The sequence below is a fragment of the Pinus tabuliformis genome, chromosome 9, assembly GCF_031772625.1.
Source record: "Pinus tabuliformis cultivar Carrire ecotype Pingquan chromosome 9, CPIR1, whole genome shotgun sequence".
Taxonomy (NCBI): Eukaryota; Viridiplantae; Streptophyta; class Pinopsida; order Pinales; family Pinaceae; genus Pinus; species Pinus tabuliformis.
The window spans coordinates 501359248-501381511 of NC_142307.1; the positions used below are offsets into that span (position 1 = coordinate 501359248).

General features: G+C 38.4%; 1 protein-coding gene across 1 annotated transcript in view; it reads right to left on the reverse strand.

The window, feature by feature from the left end:
• The window catches only part of LOC149149416 (uncharacterized), a 29580-nt gene extending 11959 nt beyond the window's left edge, over positions 1 to 17621 (reverse strand). Inside the window, exons 1-3 of the mRNA XM_089442474.1 lie at positions 17524 to 17621; positions 16890 to 17423; positions 16668 to 16758 (exon numbers count right to left, since the gene is read on the reverse strand). Coding sequence (XP_089298600.1) covers positions 16668 to 16758; positions 16890 to 17423; positions 17524 to 17621 — 723 coding nt within the window. The remainder of the gene's footprint in view (positions 1 to 16667; positions 16759 to 16889; positions 17424 to 17523) is intronic.
• Between the last annotated feature and the right edge of the window lie 4643 nt (positions 17622 to 22264).

Consider the following 22264-nt stretch of genomic DNA (forward strand, 5'->3'; position numbering starts at 1 on the left):
TCATGAAATCTATTTAGTTGCTCCTGTTTATTATTGCAGTGTTCTGGGATCTAAAGTGATGTCTGGTTACTGGTACTGTGTTCTGATAACAACATTCTAAGAAGTGATTGATTGATTGATTATGTTCATAATGACTTATCCTTATATGATCTGATGGACTAGATCTGATTGCTAACACACATATTATCCTTGTATATATATTGATCTGGTGATTGGGTGATTCAGAAGATTGATTGATTATGTGCTTCAATGATATTAATGGGTCCAGTATGAAAATTGGATGAAACATGGCCTTTCAGATTATGTGTTGTGCTTCAGGTGTATCCAGTATGAAAATGTATGAAATGTGGTACCCGGAGGAGAGAAGATTGTAGGTTGGCACCTACGTACTAGTATCTTAGCTAGTACAAGAGCTAAGGGGGTGGTAGCTCCCTTCCAGTAGCAGTTGAAAACTTTGGAGCATTATAGCAGGTAGCAGCCTGTGTACTAGTAAATGGATCGGCTAGTACAAGAACTATGGGGGTTGTAGCTCCCTTCCAAGAGAGACTAGAAAATGAGAGAGGGTTGTAGCTCTCAGCAGGTTGCAGCCTGCGTACTGGTAAAGGACTACACCAGTACAAAATCATTGTAAAAGAAGTTTCTAATTGAAAGAAGATAGAGGCATATTGCAGCAGGTGGTTTTCACCCACATTGGGTTTCCACCTTACATCATAGTGTTCATGTGTGCTTCTTGTGTGTGATGATCTGTTATGTTTTACTACTTCGGTTTACTATTCATATGGTTAATAATGTTCTAATGCACTCATTAAGGATCAACTAACTGAATCATAAGTAGTTGTGGAAGTAGCATATATGAATCTGAATATAGAAATGAAAAAGTTTTATTGATGTGATAATACTGATTCACCCCCCCACCAGTATTATTTCCAACAATTGGAATCAGAGCAGGTCCTTTGGTAGAGGCTTGATCGCTTGAAGGAGATCTGTAGAATAATGGGAAAGAAACTTAAGAAGAAAGCACCTAAGAAGAAGATGACATCTCAGAAGAACTATGACAGTGGGAGTATCGATTGGGGAATATGTGGAAGAAGCACTTCAGATTCAGAATCACTTCATGATGAAGATGAACAAGCAAATGATCTATCAGGTATGTTATCCTCTGGTGATATAGGTATCTATCCATTTGGAAAAGATGAAAGTGATAGTGAAACAACTGAATTTGCTCTTATGGGTGAGCAAGAAAGATATCAAATAGAGGCAGAATTTAAAAAGCTTACAGACAAAATTAGAGATCAACAAGATCTATTGAACAAAAGGGAATGTGCCTTCAAAGAAGAAGCTACCAAACTAAAGGCTCAACTAGAGGAAGGAAACAAGGTGAGGAAGTTATTCAAGGACAAATATCAAAAGTTACAGGATGAAGTAACATCACTAAGAGATGAAGTCAATGAGAAGAGCACAACAATCAAGAAACTCAGAGATAGATCCAGTTACTATGAAAGTCTTGAAGCTACGATCCTCTCGCTAAAGGAAGATCTTGAAGAATCAAAGAAGTAGAATAACGAACTTCTCCAAGATCATGAAAAACAAGAAAATGAAGTTCTCAATTTAAGACATCAGTTGGAAGAAGGAAGGAAAGCTACAGAAGATATGAAGAATCACTATCGTGAAAAGGAAGAGCAACACCAGACTGAGGTAAATATTCTAAAAGATAACTTAGAAGAAAAGGATAATCTCTTACGATTTCAAGACAATACTAAGATCTTGGATAATATTCTTAGTAGTCAAAGGTCTCCTGCTATCAAAACAGGTCTTGGTTTTCATGAATCTATTGAAGGAGAATATAGTTCACAAAGTAAGACAAGGAACTCTAATGTAGAATCTGAAATGCTCAGCAAGGAGATGAAAGGTCAACCTCATCAACAGCCAAGGAAAGAAATTTTTCAAAGAAAATCTTTTACTCCTCCAATGAATAATGTTGAATGTTATGTATGTCATAATCTTGGACATGTTGCAGCCAGATGCAGAAGAAGAATGGTTCAAGACCATCACACAGAAACATCATCACATTCCAGGTACTTTAAGGGATATTGCTTTTCTTGCAATATGTTTGGTCACAAAGTTGTTGATTGTTACAGGAGGAATATGAAACATGTAAGATGTTATGCATGTAACAAGCTTGGACATATAGCAAAGGAATGCAGGAGCAAAGTACGGGCATCACACCAAAAGGAGAATACATCATCACACTTGAAGATATGGAAGAAGAAGGAAGTACAATCAGAGAGATGTGGCACAGCACAACATACAGACATAACAGACTCAGGGGGAGCTGAAAGTGTAAAACTTCAGTCTCATATACAAAGTTCATAAAGGGAAGTCGCGTATATACGCGAGTTAGTCACTGCACAGTCGCGTATATGTTAGCAGAGTCTAATATGATTCAGTTTATTATTTGCTCTGTTTGATAATGGTTACAATTTGCTGATGATGTGTGGAAATGTCTTAACACTTGTAAGATGTTTAGAAGTGCTTTTGCGCCTAACATGATGATGATGATGAATGCTCAAGATCTGACAGTAAACAGATGGCACAAGTTCAGGGGGAGTTTATACTTTTAATAATGGATTGTTGGCATTATGGTCCTTGGTGATGATGCTTATATATTATTGTCATACGATTCTTGGGGTTACATAGTTGATCAGATTTATGGTTGATTCTTTGATTATACATATATGGTGTCTACATGGTGATCTTCATAAGGATAAGGATAAGTACAAAGCTTGAATACACATCTTCATTGTTGGATGATGAGTCACTCATATGTTGCTGTCGTCATATGCATAAAGATCATATAATACAGTTATGTTGCAGGATTTCTATAGTTCTTGGCGCTCATATGGATGAGGATTGTTGTTGTTGATCTTGAGCTCAAGATACATAGTGCTGGATACATGGATGATTATTCAAAGTTGCATTGTTGGAGACATGATGATGATGAGTTCTTACCTATATTATGATAGGTTGTTTCATACCTTGATGATTTATACACTAATACAAGTTGTTGGTCTAGTTGTTGTTGACAGATGCTATGGAGCAGATCATACAATGTTGTTGCTAATGTCTACCGTGATCTTATTTAGATGTTTGGTCTCTATTATAAATTTCATGTATATCATTCGATGTAAAGGTCATATCAAGACTCATGATGTAATAGTGTGTCTCTATCTATTGTAGTCATTTGATGAGATCTCTTTGGGACATATGATGAAATTTGCACCCCCTCTATGCATAGGAAGGATGATGAAATATTTCAGTGATTATCAAGGTCATGTAACGGCCTATGTTGGTTTCCCCACTATGCCTGGGATGAATGATGTTATACTCTTGTGTTATCGTGTGTAAATTGTTGGTATATTCCCATTTTGAGAGACATGTATGTATGAGTCTTTGGTGATAGGAAGGTCACTTATGATGTATAGAGTCATGTTCTTTCTTATAGAACATCTTTTGCAGACCTTGCTTTCAGTGAGGGGGAGCATGAACAGCTCACTTCAGCAGAGCAAAGATTTCATCATGTACTCAGAAGGAACATGGACAAATTAGTGCACCATGGCATATACAAAGGGGGAGCTCATTCAGATATTTCAGCAGCTATTCAGGGGGAGTATGGACAGCAAAGAACATCTCTTGGTCCACCCTTTTCCCTTGATGTCAAAGGGGGAGAGTGATTTGGTGTTGTTGCCATCAAGTCCAAAGGGGGAGATTGTTGGCATTATGATGCATGTGTTGTACTTGATGGCAACCCACTCATAAAAAAACATCTCAATTATATATAATCAGATGAATCTACAAGAAGAGATATCAGATGTGATAGAATACATGACAGCGCAAAGGAATCAAATGACAGTCCTTAGTATGACAAGTTAGCTTAGCCATCAAGTCCAAAGGGGGAGATTGTTGGCATTATGAGACAAGTGTTGTCCTTGATGGAAACTCATACAGGCGACAGATCATAGTGCAACAGGCCAGTAGCAAAGATTGATGATCAGCCTCTTATAATGGAAGAAAATAAGGGGTTCGTAGGTACACCATTCAAAAGGTGCGGACCCACAGGCACACCATTCACAAAGTGCGGTCATGTTCGCAGGTATACCGTGCAAAAGGTGCGGACCCCTAGTACACGCACTTTGATGCAGAGAAAAGTGCACGCACGTGGGAAATCCTATGGTGGTCCATGGTATTTAGCCCGACATGATTGATCCTATGGTTTTGGTCTGTGGTTTTCATCTAAAGTATTAATCCAAGGTATTGGATTCCTAGTATTGAATACCTATGGTTTTGGACCATGGTTTGAGTAAAGGCCTTGTCTATAAAAAGGAAAGGAAATCATTTGGTTGACCACTGATGTCTTGAATATCTGAAGAAAAGCTAGATCTGAAATACTATTGATCAGTTGGAGAGAAATTATTGAATCTAAATCAAGGAGAAACATGAGGATTACAAGTCAGATCTATTGATGGGTTGAGATCTCCTCGGCGCATGATCAGATCTGTAGATCTGATAGTCTGGGGTATTCCTGAAGTCTGGAAAATTGTCTATACCCGCAGGACCGCAAGTGCAGACAAGGAACAGGTGCGGAGGTTCGCAGGCCCAGAAGCACCACAGGTGCGGAGGTCCGCAGGCCCAGAAGCACCACAGGTGCGGAGGTTCGCAGGCCCAGAAGCACCGCAGGTGCGGAGGTGCACAGGCAAGCTGTAGACTCAGGTGCGGAGGTACGCAGGAAAGCAGCAGGAGAAGGTGCGGATGTACGCAGGTTTTCTATTGGTGAAGTTGCGGACTTTTCATGAAATCTATTTAGCTGCTCCTGTTTATTATTGCAGTGTTCTGGGATCTGAAGTGATGTCTGGTTACTGGTACTGTGTTCTGATAACAACATTCTGAGAAGTGATTGATTGATTGATTATGTTCATAATGACTTATCCTTATATGATCTAATGGACTAGATCTGATTGCTAACACACATATTATCCTTGTATATGTATTGATCTGGTGATTGGGTGATTCAGAAGATTGATTGATTATGTGCTTCAATGATATTAATGGGTCGAGTATGAAAATTGGATGAAATGTGGCCTTTCAGATTATGCGTTGTGCTTCAGGTGTATCTAGTATGAAAATGTATGAAACGTGGTACCCGGAGGAGAGAAGATTGTAGGTCGGCGCCTACGTACTAGTATCTTAGCTAGTACAAGAGCTAAGGGGGTGGTAGCTCCCTTCCAGTAGCAGTTGAAAACTTTGGAGCATTATAGCAGGTAGCAGCCTGCGTACTAGTAAATGGATCGGCTAGTACAAGAACTATGGGGGTTGTAGCTCCCTTCCAGGAGAGACTGGAAAACGAGAGAGGGTTGTAGCTCTCAGCAGGCTGCAACCTGCGTACTGGTAAAGGACTGCACCAATACAAAATCATTGTAAAAGAAGTTTCTAATTAAAAGAAGATAAAGACATATTGCAGCAGGTGGTTTTCACCCACATTGGGTTTCCACCTTACATCATATTGTTCATGTGTGCTTCTTGTGTGTGATGATCTGTTCTGTTTTACTGCTTTGGTTTACTATTCATATGGTTAATAATGTTCTAATGCACTCATTAAGGATCAACTAACTGAATCATAATTAGTTGTGGAAGTAGCATATATGAATCTGAATATGGAAATGAAAAAGTTTTATTGATGTGATAATACTGATTCACCCCCCCCCCCTAGTATTATTTCCAATACAAGCGTTGTGTTTTCACCAAGGTTCACTTTGAACAGTACATATTTTCCTTCAACGTATCATGGACTAAGAGTAACAAGCTCGTCATACGGAGGTAAGATGACAGATAACCAAGTAGTCATAGCTTTACAAGCCCTCTTGTACTTTACCCAGCTCGTTTCATGAGTCACACATGGTTTCATGCAAACTAACCTACAAACGAAACGAGCGAACAAACTAATCAATCAACAAAGCAAAGCAAGAGCAGAAGAAAAAGCAAAAGCGAAGCAAGTAAACAAATAAACAAACAAACAAACAAATCATGTAAGCAAACAAGCATGCAAACAAACAATTGAAAGCAAACACTACTCCTACTCCTACACTAATGGTGCATGGGCCTGATCAGGTGAAGTGATACTTCCAATGTAGCCACTAGTGCATTGTTAGACCCATGTTGGTGAAGGCTTGGTCCACGAGTAACCTAGTTGTTCGGACTAGAATACAAGAAAGATATAACAGTGAAGACAACTAAACTTCATGTTTCAAAGCACCCACTGGATATAAGTGAGTACAAGTGCATGACGAATAGTCTGTGGACTTATCATGGTATTGTGTGACACTACATGCAACTTTGAAGAAAAAACATACTCTTGACTGATACATGCAAGCAAACAAAAGAAACAAAGATAACTTGTGTCATGCACGAGTGCTTGCAATGTAAGACTCATCTAATGCATGAGAAATGGGATCGTGTAGTTCGAATGGAGGAAGTAAAATATGAGTGTTAGATTGATATTGAGTGCATACAGATGAGTGATGAGGAGCCTTGAGTGCTTGAACAATTTCCTAATCAAAAGTGAGACCAACCTCAAGACAGTGAGGGTCTGACATAACCATCAACTCGGGCTAAAGTGCCTCAACGGTCTGTGGGGTTTCACCTTCATTAACAGATGGATCTTCATAGACCAGTGACTTAGACAGATTAACAATGAGTGAATCAACATCAGATCAGATGATGAGGTGAAGAGATCACAACGACTAAGATCAGAAAATTCAGGATGTTGGCCGGCATCCTCATGATTTGACAAATCACATAGAGGGATAGATGAGAAGGAAGGATGCTCACCCTCTGCATTTCTGGAAAGAGAAGATGAAAGATCAAGTGGATTTTCAATGAACGATTGTTCCTCTCCGTTGTTGGATGATGGGCTAATATACGGTGTGTCCTGCGAAATATCAACAATGGGTGCCCCCGTGGATGAAGACACACATGCAAAATCATGGATGGTAGGTTCACCAACAATGTTATGAAAGAATGGAGGGGGCTCGGACAGAAGGGAGTCATCCTTTGCCGAGTGTTGATGCTAAAGCTCCCACTCATACTCTTCATGAATGAAAACTCATGTTGGTTGTGCAATACCAATTCCATCAGTGGGTTGTTCCTCATTCACAACAAGTGAAGAGTCCGAAATGGACAGACACAAGACAGCATCATCCGGAGGAACACCTAGGTGCAAATACAGAGGTCGAAAAAAGGAATGCATATGAGAACTCGAAGGACTCACAACCAAATCTACACGAAAATTGAGTGGAGTGATGTTTGGAGAGTGCAAATGTTGAACAGGTGTATAAGCATGATCCTAAACATCACTGGGAAATGGTGGAACTATTGAATGAGAGGGAGGTGAACAATCAGTTGAGATAGTGCCTGCTCCCACATGGGATTGCGCAGTTCCGTCAATGAAGAAGGTTGAGTGGGGCTTGATCTCAAGCTTTCTCTTGGGACGTGCAAATTTACTAAGACAATACTCGAATCGGTCCCGGAGATAGGAAAACTTCATCTGGCTCCTCAAAGCTTGAAACTGTAAGTCACGGAAGCGCTGCCAAAAACCAATAACAGATTCATGAGGAGCCCTTCGTTATTGTAACAGTTTTCAGTCAAGATGCTCTGGATCAAAATGATAGAACATGTCTTCAATAAGATCACAAAAGTGCTCAAATGAGTGCATGGTGTCAGCTGATAGGTTGAGCACCCAACAAAATGGAGATTCACGAAGTGTGAATGCAAGCAGCAAACCATCCTGTTCGTCAATAAACTCATCTTCCTCATGAATGATGGAAAGAAAGTTATGTAAGTGCTCAAGCCAAGCCACTTCGCCTTCACCATCATATGTGTGAGTGGAAAAGAGATTGAAAAGCTTCCCCAAGATGGATACATCTTCACGATTTGAAAAACACTTCGGGGGAAGAATAATGAAAGACTCCATGAAAGATATGTAGAGGTTCAAAACTAGATTAGAGGACACTGCTTGTCATCAGGCCCTCCTTCTTGTGCCAAAAGTTTTGACGATGCTAGACCTACCAACATGTCAAGGGGATCTCCCCAATAAGAAGTCCCAATTATACCTCAGACTGTTTGGTGTAGGATTCCCAGTAGTGGGTCGTAAAGTAATGCCTTGATTGTGATGTCGCACAAAGGCAAGTAAGATAACTCTGTCAGTAGCAAGGGTGTAACTAATACAGTGAGTCAAGGAAGGTGTATGAGAGGTTCCAACACTTCAAAGGGAGAGGAAGGTGAAGGTGAGTTCCAGGTTGAAAGGGATCAGTCCGAACTTGGCTAGGAACACACAACATAAAGGACATACACATCTTCTGATGGAGCAGTCCACTCGGATGCGGCAATCACAACATACAAGGTAAGATAACACAAACATCACTCATGGATTAGTCTGAGATGAGTGTGATGATTGTTATAGCAAGGTTCATGTGAAAGGTTTGTCTGATGTTCGGCAGAGCAGTCGACATGGACAGTGATAGCATTAACAACATATGCAACACATTAATAAAAAGATTCATATAATTGCATACAAATCAGTTCATACACAAGTACATAAGTTAAACAACATATATCATTAAGGAAAATAGAACAGTCCAACTATAATAACAACATATGCATGAAAATGTGTTGGCTCTTATTATATAAGTAAGTGTAAGTCACAATCATAAAATACACCATGTAAACCTGCTAGCCCCAACAGTGGAATGTTACAGCCACATTTGCCTACTCCTCCAAATAGATGTAGTAGCTCCGTGTAGTGGAGAAGCCAAGGCGCATTATAATATTGTCCAAGCCTTCTTCAAGATAGTATTAGTAGAAGCTTGGCTGACCAAAAGCCTATACAATGAGTTATGAGGGACTATTTATAGCAAAGGGTGGGGTGACCCTTGACATTCCCCTTTGTGACAGTTCAACTACCCTCATGACTCTTCACCTACTTTATGATTGTTACATCCAACCATTGACACTTAACATGACTCAACATTACAATGCACATGTACTCACGTGAGACAACATGGCTTGATCAAGCCCAGCAAGACATCACTGACACTCAGTCTGCTATGATGAGACCAACTCTTTGACATGCTTGTGATGGTGAAGGTGGTGAGCTGATGCCAAGCTTGGTCGTCCATGATGGTGTGCATGCACCTCATGGTGACATCTTGCTACAGTGAAGTCTTGCCTCTGTTGCAATAGGTGCATTGGTTCAGACCCTTCATCCAACTCATATGCTGACATGTGCATGCACTTCTGGGGTACGGTTGAACTGGAAACACACTCATGCATAGTTTCTGTGTTGATCTTCAAGTGTGTGCTGGTGGTCATGCGCATCACTTGTCGAAGTACATGTTCAGCTCCAATTGGACTTTCTTCTTTCCTTCGCCTTGGTGAGTGTGTTGAATTGGTTGGATTGCATGCGTGCGCTCAACAAAATGCATGTTGTTGAATCCCTTGCATGCAATCAACAACATTGCTCACCATGTATGCTCTGTGTCAAATGTTGGGATGGATCCTTATCTTGTACAGGCACAGTTTCATGCGTGAGTGCATGTTGCACCCACTGTTGTTCCTGTTCCTATTGCAACTTCATGTTCTTCCTGAGTTGTTGCTTCAGCACATGAAACTCCTTCTTTGTTCCATCTTATGCCTTTGTGTGATCTTCATGTTGCATCGTCACTTCATAGCCAGAGTCTCCAAAGTTGCTTTCATCACCAATGGACCTACTTGATCTTGCAACCTTGTTCCACCTTCATGTTATCAACAACCCTCCTTTTTCATTCGTTGCATTTGGTATGTTGTCTTCAGTTACTGTTCATGATACTGCTCGTTGTGATGTTGTTGATTTCATATCTTGATGTCCTTATCTATGAACAACTTGATGTCTCTGTGGGTTGGCAAGTCCATGGACACTTGATCGATTGCATCCCCAAGCATGCTCTGAATGATGTCTTCATATCTGCTCTCCTAGAAGCCATTGTACATGTACTGATGAGAGGCAAATGAACACTTATGATACCTGGAGACATGGAAACACTCATAGCAAGAAATATGTCAGTCGAAAACCAAAATGAACATGAGAACTGACTTGCAACATACCTGGGTGAATGATCATGAAGGTTGTGCAATTTCGGCCAGGAGGTCGGGAGACCGACTGCCAAGACTGCACAAGGCATAGTTCGGGCTGTGGAGAGACTGACTGACTGTTGGAACTACGCAATGCACAGTCCAGTTTGGTTGTTGACTTCTGGGATTACACATTGCGCAATTCCAACTGGGAAGGACTGCTCGCCTAGGGACAGATTTGCACAATTTCTTGGGCCAAGCAGCCATTGTCCTCCAGAAATGCACAAAATAGTCCTAGAGGCCAGTGTTGGGCAGGAATGTGCAAATCTAGAGAGGAAGGTGAGCCTTCCTTTCCCAGATTGCGCAATGCAGCCTTGGTGAATGCAGAGCCTAGGCCAAGGTTGGCCTGACTCGCCAACGAGCAACTAAAAGCAAGTAATTCAATGAATGTGTGGTGACATGAAGTGATAGAAGAAGTGATTAACAGTGCATGCAAAACATGAATGAAAGATTCAGCAAGAAGATCAACATGCAGGTGGGTGAGGTAGTTCGCAGGTTGGGCGAATGTCTGTGCAAAACAGTTTCACACATGCGACAATAGTGAAATAGAAACGAAAACTGAAACAGAGCTAGGAAAATCCAGTATACATGTAAACAACAGTAAGCTTTCAAAGAAATCAAGCAAATAGTACTCCCACAAGTGAAAACACAAAAGTGACAAAATGCAACACAAGGCATGGGAAGTGAGCTTACCACAAAAGAGTTGAGCTGAATGTGCCTACTACTCCAATATGTGATGTGGGATGTCAAAGCTACAAGGTTTATGTGAGGAATGAGTTATGCAGCATCTGGTTGATAAGTTTTGATAACATCGAGGTTGTGACGTGCATGCGACAAATCTATTGGAAGTAACACTTGGTGGGAGGTTTCTAAAATGATCCTTGCATGTAACCTCCAACTGCTAAACATAGATCCCTGAAATAAGGGATGCCTTTTCATGTTTCCTTGGGAGAAGCAACCCATGCATGAAATTCATTTTTGCTCTATCTTAGAGGCAACTGATTAACTTAGCTGCACATGCAAGGGAGTGCTCGACTACTGGAGAAAAATGCGTATTTTTGGTTGGGGGCTGGGGTGGCTTCCTAGGAGATTTGTGCAATTTTTGGGGAGAGCAGCTAACTGTTGCCCAGATTTTACAAATGCTGGGTTGAATAGCCTACTGCTATGAAAATTTGTGCAAATCCTGCTGGGAGGGTTGGCTGTCAGGATTGCACAATCCTGGAGGCGAGGAGGCTGTGAGAGAGGATTCCGCAATTTCTGGAGGGAAGGCTAGTTTCCATCCATAAATGTGCAATTTTCAAGGGGAATCTACTCAGCCTATAGCTGGACCAAGTCTGGGTGAGCAGCCTGTGAAGGGAAAATATCAAACTGTGATCGACAGGGTGCCTTTGAGTAAGAAAGACAATGAAGCTTGAGGACTTGATGAAGCAAGGCAAGTTGCTATGAAGGTTGGTAGGGAGGTTGCAAAACAGGCTAAGGAAAAACTTTGGAGGGTGTTTGTAGCCGCTACAATAGGTTGATACTGCTCCAGAAGAACGAGTACTAGCTTCAAAACCAATGGAGAAGAATTTGATAACACAATAATCTGTTGGTAGGTTTGTAAAAAGGAAAGTCATAGTGCAAAGGGAAATTTCGAGTCGGTGCTGGAACCGGCTATTGTCAAAACAGAATGTTCAATTAAGGGTGGAAATTGCAAATATTAAAAAGAAGGTGATGTGATTGCAGAAGAAGGAAAAAGAGAAGCGAAAAATCGAACACAGCTGAACTACTGCAACTTCTGGAACCAACGAGACTGTTTCATTGGATTTGCAGATACAAGACAGAGAGGTAGTCTCAACATCGACATAGAAAAAGGATGGAGAGGTAGTTTCAGAATCTACACAGACAGAGGACATAGAGGTGATTTTAGTATCCACACAGACCGAGGCACTTGTCAACTTGGAAGGAGCACGGGAGTTGCTTTTGTCAACAAAAATTCAGAAGTGGAAGGGCATTGCTTTTAGTTTTCAACATGGGGAAATCCCCACAGAGGCTCATCAAAAAGAGGTAAGATAAATTCAAGATAATGTGGCAAGGTTCGTCACCAACTATATAACTCAACTAAAAAAAACTCAGCAACAACGAGAAATATTACAAAAGAGAATCAAAGAATTGCAGGAACAACTTCAATTGTTGAAAACTGATAAGAATGAGATGTTTACTTTAGCACAAGAAATGTTGGCATGTAGGTCCCCTGCTAATAGTTACTCCCTTTTTCTTCATGAGCAGTATTTGTTTTTATGTTTGGAGAGAATTCACCAAGAGTTGAGTCATAAAATAGAAGACCCCATGCAATTGTTAAGGATTTTGAGAGCTAATAATTATGTTCACCAGCACTTGTTATGTGAGCTCTATATGCATGATTATATCCTGAGACATGATCATACATTTAATCCAGTGCCATTTGTAGGAGATATCCAATTAAGGGCCTTTACATGTTTTGTAATCAATCAAGTTAAATGGAAGAAGGCCTTTGACACATTTGAGGCAAATCAATCAAATCGTCCATTGATGGTCAGGATGGAGAACTTCCAATCTGGGGTTATTGTTACTAAACATCATCAATTTCTCAAGTTAGAGAGCTGGAAGGAATCGATGCTTGCGACACAACGATGGTGTGTTGACCTATGCACGCAGCATATTTATATCTTTAGGGAGGAAGTTGAGAATGCCTATCAGAAACATTAGATCCTTTCATTGTCAGAAGTTCATGCATAGGAATCCTTCGGGGCATCCAACTTGTCAAGAGCGTTGGACAGAATTCCACAATACATGGCTTGCATGCAACATTGTGGAATTGAGTGGCTAGGGTTAATGTTCTAGTTTCCTATTATCTAGTTACCTTTTGATCGCTATGAGTCAGCTTATGAAGTGGATGAATACTAGTGGAAGGACATTATCCACACAAATGGATATCAGGTGCCTAGGAACGACATGGAAAAACAATATGACCTCACTCAACTCCATTCTAGTCACAGTGGGTCTAATCCTGATATACACCGGAAATGGAATGCAGGAGGACATGCAACCAAGCTAGTTACGGGGAGATGTTGGCCGATGAAATTACCCATTTTTACCTACTTCCACATATTCCTTTCCATCCACTTTATAGCTCTTCTGAGGTTAATTTGTATCCTAATTAATGAAAGGTATAACACATTGGCATGTATTCCTAGATTGTTGATTAATGAAGTGGTAGTCATAGGGGAACAACACTTAAACGACTTGCTGATGAGATTCCTTGCATATTACTCAACAATTCATACCAAACATCATTTTATGGAACAAAACCCATTGTGATGTTGTCGATCGTGAACTAGTGGCATTATTCAAGGGTTGAGCCATCAACTAACCAACTGCCTAGATAGCTGGCAGACCCAGCTTTGTTACTATCTTTTCATTCTACTTTGTATTAGAGGAATTTTTGTATATTTTTGGGACAGTCAGATCACCATAATATCTTGGTTTGTTAAGTTATGATATTTCATGTAATTTTAGTTGCGTATAAGTATGGTGCAATTGAGAAGAACTAGATCATATTCCTTTTTATTTGTAACAGAAAAACTCATCTTGTAATCTTTTTGTGAATTAATGAGAATAGCAGCATATCGTTAACATGGTGTGATCAATAATTCTTCATCCACAGCCCTGATCGAAGAGTTGGGCCCACTCTTTTGATCATGTTTTCTTGGAATATAACTCGTGTGGCATAGGTATGTCTTTTATGATTGTTTTCCATTTCCTTGTTGTTATTCAGAATTGTTGTTAATTTGGATTGTTGTTACTCAAGGTTGATGTTATTTAAGATTATTGTTACTTGATTTGTTTATCTCTGTTGGATTTATTTATAATTCTTTTGGGCCAATGACTTTGTATTTCGTAATTGACAAATATTGGGTAGGGAACCTATAGCCTACATAGACCTTGCACGATAACCTTAAAATAACCAGCTGGACCCCGGGTTGACAATAAATTACAAAGGACTAAATCTATAAAATGATATTAGGACCACAACAGTTGATCCTGAGGGAGTCTTCTTCCATCACTAGTTCTGCCTTACCTATTTCAAATTCTTCATGTCATGTTATCAGCTTCAATTTATCCCTTAAAGAGTTGGGGACCAATTCAATTCCTCTGGATTTGTTGTATCCTCATTATTTCAAGCCTCCACCAAAGTAATATGATCTTCTTGTTGGGGATAAGCCATGATAGATTTATCAAATATTATGTTATTGTTTTCAATGTTTCATATAGATTCTAAGACCACTTCCTTGGGAGCCTTCATATCTACCAAATGGTGTTGTTCAATCATGACATTCCACAATAAAGTCTTTCAATTGCTTCTTTTCATGGCATTAGGGCTCCCAAGGTTATGGGATTCCTAAGGAGTTCTTGTGATTGTTCTTTGGGAAATGGGCCATCACATGCCCAACCTCAAAACATGATGTATACCTAAAGGTGGTCTACTACTAGTCTGGAATTTGCTTCCAAACATGATCTTTAGCTTCTAGCCAAATCTCTTATAGTAGTCTTTTTGAAAAGTCAATTTCTATACAAATCTAGAGATGGGTTATATGATGTCTTTTCAAACTTTCCAAGCAACAAAATTGGAACTTACCAAGTTTTTTTTTACTTCTTTAAGAGAGACAAAAGACTAGAATTGAATAGGGTTGGGAAGCCAAGCCCAAATTAGCACAAATATCAAAAGTAGGGAACCATGCTTTCATGCAAAAGGCTAACATGACCCCAAGGAAAGGGTCTAGAGTGCAAAGGGAGAAGTAGATGCTCCTATCCACACACCAAACACTAATTTTTATAACAACCATGAGTATTGGATTGCAATAGACAATAACCAAATCCAAAAAGAATAACAAGCTCCATTTGAAGCACATGATTAAGTCCCAAATACAAAATAATTGATCAAATTTAAATGTAATGTTTTGTGTAAATAAAGAATCATTGTAAGAAAATTAAAGAACATGACTCGTCCCTACCCCATCTAGGGTTGGGAAGAAAGTCAATTTTTATAAGCTATTCTACAGGTGCTCTAGATTTATCTTGTTAGAGAGTGACATAACTCCTTTTGTATGATATGTATAAGAATATGCATAGAAATATTAAATATTGTTGGTGCAAATTCATGTTCCAGTAAGAAGAGGACTTCAACAACCTCTCCCCTCAAATTATCAAATTTTGAAGGATCTAACACATGCAAACTCATTCTCTTTAATATTAGGTCCAACCTTATAATTGTCACTCTTGGCCCCTTTTCCAAACTTGATATGACTACAGTAGGTAAAATATCTTCAATTATGACATGATAGACATGGGTCTTGAGGCAAGAGGAGTGAAAATCCATTTTACATCTATGTGGTAAAGAACCTCTACGATCTAGTAAAACACTCATCCAACATTGTCCCCCACTTCTATGAAATGTAGGGGTTGAGGGATCTTATGGCACATTGATTTAGGAGATGCCAGTCCATTTGGTAATCACACTCTTCTTTTAAACACAGAATATGTGAGTGCCTTCTACTTCATCCAGGGTTGGCTATCAAGAGCAAGCTTCATAAATTAGGTGTTAGCATATCTTGCCTGTGCCCTGTGTAGTAAGGATAAAATGGTTGAGCCTGATTTTTTAAAGATGTTGATCGATCAAAATTTTCTGGGCATGGTTTCAAGCTGAATTTCACTTCCTTTTCACTGTCATGTTATGATAGAAATGTTACCTAATATAGAACACTTGGATGATTAGTGACAACCACAAATCTCTATGGCACAAAGCTCCGCTGCTATAATTAGTTTTCTATGGAAACATCAGTGTAAAGTAACTTTTCATGAGGACCACTATGCTTTTAGCCTAGGGTAATTATGGAGCTTTAAGTAAAATCTAGCTTTACTTGCAAAAGTTCAATTTAGTGCCTTTCATCAAGATGCCGAGTCCCTTCCTCTTGGTGCATGGGCTCATATGCTTTACTTTTGGGCCCTTTTGAGGCGGGACTTTCCCAGTACCCCTGTTGTTAGTATGCTGTAATTCCCTACGTTATGATGTATTTATTTTTTCTAGGAAGCAATATATGCAGTATTTCTCAAAAATTAGAACAGCTCTCAAAGATAGGAAGGATGTCTAAAACCTGGAAGAGAATAGAAAATAAAGTCTAAGAATATTTTCATCTTGACGTAGCATAAATATCCCAAAGATGTATGACAAATATATTTTTATGCACATAAGAAACGTGAGCATTTACTAAAATACATGAATATACACATAGATTCTAATCACAGACCCCCTTGCCATTTCAACATCATGCAACCCAACAAAACAGCCACAGCATTCTATAAATACTAATTAAAAACTTTGCAAATGTGTTTATGTGAGTATAAAGAGCACAGAAGAGTCAAATTGCTACCTCTTGGAAATCTTCAAAGGAAAATGTTTTTGCATCGTCACATCGGGTGACAGCTTGCTGATGTTGTACAACTAGCATAGGATGATGGTGCCTGTTGAGATAGCAATATTAGCTCTTCAGGAAAAACATATGAATATTTACTAGACATATGATAATTATACACCAATCAGAGATGCTTGAGCTATGTTAATTCCCAGGTATCAAGTAGATTGAAAAAACTACCTCACATCATCTAGTGGTTTCCCTGATTTCATGGTGTAGCTCTGACGTGGGCAAAGTGATGCCAGGCTTGGACTTATTTCCTCCGACGAAACTAGAAGTGAAGAATCATCAGTCTTGTCAGGAGAAACTGATCCATAGCTCAATACCAACGAAAGATACAAACGACTGGCAGCTGCAGTACCATGGTGCACGATTTCTGTTATTTCCCCAACCAATGCATTGATCCATTCGAGGGCATTGGCTGGAGATGTACTATTGTCACAATTTCCAGCTTCTTTTACTTTCAGGGTTGGTGCAATATGCACAATAACAAGGTCAAACTTGCTAGTATCTGCTACTGTGTCTTCTTGTAACCCTATCATATCCAAAAGTTCAGATGCTGCTGAAAGAGGATCTGGGGGCTCTTCTGACTCTTTTGAGATTTCCATTTTGTTCCTAAGTTCATGCAAGGGTGTGACAAAAAAGCCCACTTTTTCCCCAAATATCTTAGCAGTGCCAGAATTTGTTACCATAGCAGCATTCATTCCCATAAACCTGAAGTTCAATAGATAGCATATATTGGCTTTAAAAAATTGTTTAGAAACATGGCTTAAACAAAAAGCCTAGTCCAGACACTAAACCAAAAAAAATATACCTCTCTGCTATCCTCGGAATAATTGCATGTTCCTTACATTCCCACCTAGCACTTACACCAGCATCAGCACTCTTCTCAACAATTTTTTCTTTTTGCATGCCCAAACAAGAGATTTTTACTCAGTCAAGTGATGCATAGATGATGTAGTAAACAAGTTAGTGGTTTTATAGAAACCGATTGGATAAATTCACAGACTGAAATCTAGATAAGGCAATTATCTTACTGAATAGAATTCATGTAGATCCAACAGTTGTGCTAGTTCCCTCACCATTTTCTCATCTTCACTCATTTTAAAACATCGATCCAAAGAAACGACAATCACTTATGTTTCAAAGCATGTTCTCAAATTGCATCATTAAATCAATCATGCTCAATCATAGTGTTCAAGATGCTAAATACTACAGTGGTGGTACTCAAAATTTAAGTCAAATTCAAAAATATTATTGATTTATTTGATGGAAATTTCAAAATGTTATTCTTTACCACATAGATGTAAAATGTGAAATCGGCTACTATTAGCATTTTTCATTCATTCACAAAAGTAACCATCCCATTCATGCAAGAAAAAATTTATGAAATGTCCATTATACTACAAAAAGTTTCCTCTAAGGATCCAACAACATAACTAATGGCCTACACAGAGGGATTCAATTCTTCTAAAAAAACTTAATAAACAATAACTGGATATATTCAAGGTCAATGAAATTGTTAAATTCCTAATTTTTTGCACATTTTCCTAGAGCATGGAACAAACCAAACAGTAAGGACAGTTTACGATTTTCATGAAAATAAATACTATGAAACCCTACATAGAAAAGTAGAGTGATATCTCTATAAACTTTATTGCAAACAATTTTACTCCATATGTTCTAGGTTGTAGTATAGACACAACAAATTAGTCAACAACCATAGATCACGAAGAGCATAAACAATAGAAAACCTTCAAATAGAAGCTAATGATTTACCTAAAAATAAAATGGGTAGACTGCATCTCTAAATTCTAACATCCATGACCATTAGTCTTCAAGCCATTTATCCAACTTCCTATAATGGATAATTTGGATTCCCCCAACATATAAATTAAATGTGGAAAATATCAATTCAAAAATTACAATAATAAGAGAATAGAAAATCAAAGGAGAAAATCCATTGACAAAGTACAACTACAAATGACAAAGAAGGAACTAGATTTCAATGCATTATTTCTCACATTATTTCTCATAAAGAAGGAACTAGATAAAGGAAAATGTCAACTTTTATTTTAAGAATTTAAAATTACAAGTCATTACCGAGGCGACAAACACCTCATAGCTCAATCCCATATCTTTGTTTTGTCTCAAAGCGTCATTGGCATGGGTAGGCTGATAATTTAATATGGGTTCCACATCTCTCATCGACACTTAGGTAGACTTGGAAATTCCAAAAAATCACCTGACACATAACTGGAAATGGATGAAACATCTTGGAAACACTGTTGACCATACGATATGATGTTTCTACATTTGGAAACCTTATATAATATATGGTACAACTGCTTGAGTTTGGTGTTTCTAGGTGTTTTGAGCACTAGGACATGGCCAAACTAGGCATTTCCTACAACCTAGAAAAATTCAAGGCAGTTGATGGTGAAAAATGTTGTTGTAACAAGCCTATTTTTTATGATCAATTAATTTCTCTCAAGTCTCAACAAAAGGATTTCCTCTTAAAACTTTGCAGTGTTTAGAAATTAGTGATAGGAACCAAAAATACCACCTTTTCTTAGTCCCTCATTCTTAGGGGCTTGGATCTTGATAAGAGACTAATTGACTAAGACATTCCTAAGTTTAAGTATCCTTTATGCAATTGGCATGAAAACCTTAAACATCTCTTCGAATAATGTCCATATGTCAAGGCTTCCATCAGATTGTTTTCACCAAATTATGTGGTCAACTGGTGAATTCCTCCTTGCCTCCATTTCCTAGAAAATCGCCCTCATATGAGTTAAACTTCCTCGGGTTGTTGAGTTTTGCACAACATGGCATTGGGAAGCTAGTCAAAATAGAAGTGATTTTCCTCATTTGGAAGAAAACGAAAGATGCTATGTTTAATGAAGCATAGGCTAGTAAGAATTTATCCTAGTATGACAATTTGCTAATTCACACTGATCTATATAGCCAAATAATTGTGCAGGTGCCGAAAGTAGAGTTGGATATGACACACTTCTTCCAATGCTTGAATTATTGGGGTTTCCCCTTGCACCATGAGCAAAGATTTGATTTTCAAATCTCTAGCACATGAAACTCATCCTAGATAGGTTATACAAGAATAAATAGTGTTTGTACAACTGGCCTCCACCATGACAAACTGATAAATATCCACATCTTCTTTTTGAAATGTCTACGACAAAGAAGCCTTCAGAAGAATCTAAGAAAGGAAATGATTGTTATGGTCTAGTCATTCCAAATCCTGAACAAACTAATGATCAATGTGGGTTCACCCCTCGAGACCACAATTATATCTCGCTAGATGGGGGTCTTATCCTAGCCCCATTTAAAATAGAAATCTCATTTGTAACCCAAGATATTCAGAAATGGACTATGACAACACAATGTTAGCAATGAACCTGTAGTTCATCAACTTTCATTTGTGTCTAAATGATAAATAGAATGCGAAAGGGTATTTATCCCCTAAGAGAATAGATTAAATTCAAATGCTACAAATTAATTAAAACTCACCTAAAAAATTTATTTAAGTTTAGTTCTAGAAAATGACAAAAATGTTATTTCCAATACTCTCTCTTCCAAGATCGGTATCAATCCTCTATAGAATTGGTATACAAAATGGGTGTGAAATAGTAAAAAAATCCTTTGTTGGGTATAATTCTATTGATGGGTACATAGGATCAGTCAAAAACCAGCTTCAGATGCAATAATATAATTATAAATAAAGTTTTAGGTCATTTTTTTATGGTCTTTGTTGCATGGTATCCTTACTCTTGCCCAGCATCTTTGATATCTAAACGTAGCCTTTGCACGTGTGATTTCTATGGCCAGGTTGTAGCTAATATCATTTTTTATTTTCTAGGAAAGAAAAAGTGGCTTGGAATTGAGCCATGGATCTCGATGGTCACTTTTCACTAGGTCCAGTTAATTGGAAGGCCACTTTGTTAGGAAATAACAGATTTTGCACTATTAAGTGTGGAAAATTATTTTCACCGCTAGAAATAATATAACAAAATCAAAATTCAAGAGTTGAGATATTGATCAAATTTATCTTGAGTTTGTAACAAGGATATCATGTATAATTTATGTTCACGGACTAAGAGTTGAGACATTGATCAATTTTTTTCTTGATATAATAAAGTGGTTGTCATGTATAATTTATTTCCACAAACTGAGGCTCAAGTTCACTAGGTGACCATGGACTTAAACATCATTTTGAAATGGACTCAGAAAAACTGGGGAAATACTTGGAAATTACAAAATATAAAGATATATATATAGTTTGACATGTGCCCAACAAAGGTTAAATGAAGTATACCTTGATCAAACTTAGTCAAATCGAGTTTGACTCAACAAGATGATGAAAAAATCATTTAGGATCTGATAAGAGTCAAACTCAATAAATCACAAGTTTGACACACAATCCTAGTAACTACGCTTCCATGTTACTTTAGTGGGTGGCCTTCTTCTCAGTCACCCCCCTTTCTAAGTACTCTTTAGATGCTCCAAATCACTTCCTACTATCTACGCAGGATCTAAAAGGTGATTGGAGAGGATATGTACAAGAAATAATCGATATCACTTGAATCACATACCTAAGTGTATTAGACTCAAGATGCTTTCTATTTTGAGCACTTCATGCATTTAAGAGAGATTATTTTCAAACCTACATATGCATGGAAAAACTATATGTAGACCTTCAAGATCCATTTTGGACATTTTCGAGTAGACTCTCACTCGGTTTTGGGTTGAAACCAATCACCAAATCTGATGCCTTAATGCGACTTGCTAGCTATAACCCTTGCAGAACACTAATTCAAAGGAGAATCTCCTATATATATGTTCTAGTTGTGAGAACAGGAAATTTGAATACATTACTAGGCATCAGGTGACTCCCTCTCTAATTTCTTCTATTATCCATATTAGCAAGCCATAACTACTATTCATGAGGAAATTTTTCAAGGCTAGATCACCATCCCTACAGGGACCCCCAAGAGGTCTCCTTTGATTGTGCTAGCATTTCAAGGTGCCATGGAAGTCTTGGAATAATGGTTGCTCAACTTCTTGGTGAGTAGTGTTCAATATCTATGCAAGCATATGAAAGCTGCTAGTGTTGTTCCCAATATTATCACATTGAAGTTACTTATCAAAGCTACTCCAAATATTTAGAAATCGAAGAAGCTATTATGGGTTTTGCAAAATGGGTAAGTAAGGATGCAACCCAAATCCATATACCTTTAAATACATCATTCAATGGTTATGTGAGAAAGGTAGGACAAAACAAGCTTCAGAGTTTTACAAAAATATGCTCTACAAAGGATTGTTTCCTAATAAGTGTATTTATAATGTATTTGTTAGTAATCATTCATTCGAAGGAATACTACAGGATTCTAGTAATTCTCTTAAATAAATGTTAGATTATGGCATCGTTCATGATTATATCACTTACAATATTGTTATGGATATGAATTGTAAGAAAGGCAGACAATGGGAAGCCTCCAAACTTCTTTGTGACCTTCATGATAAGAGTCATTGCCTTG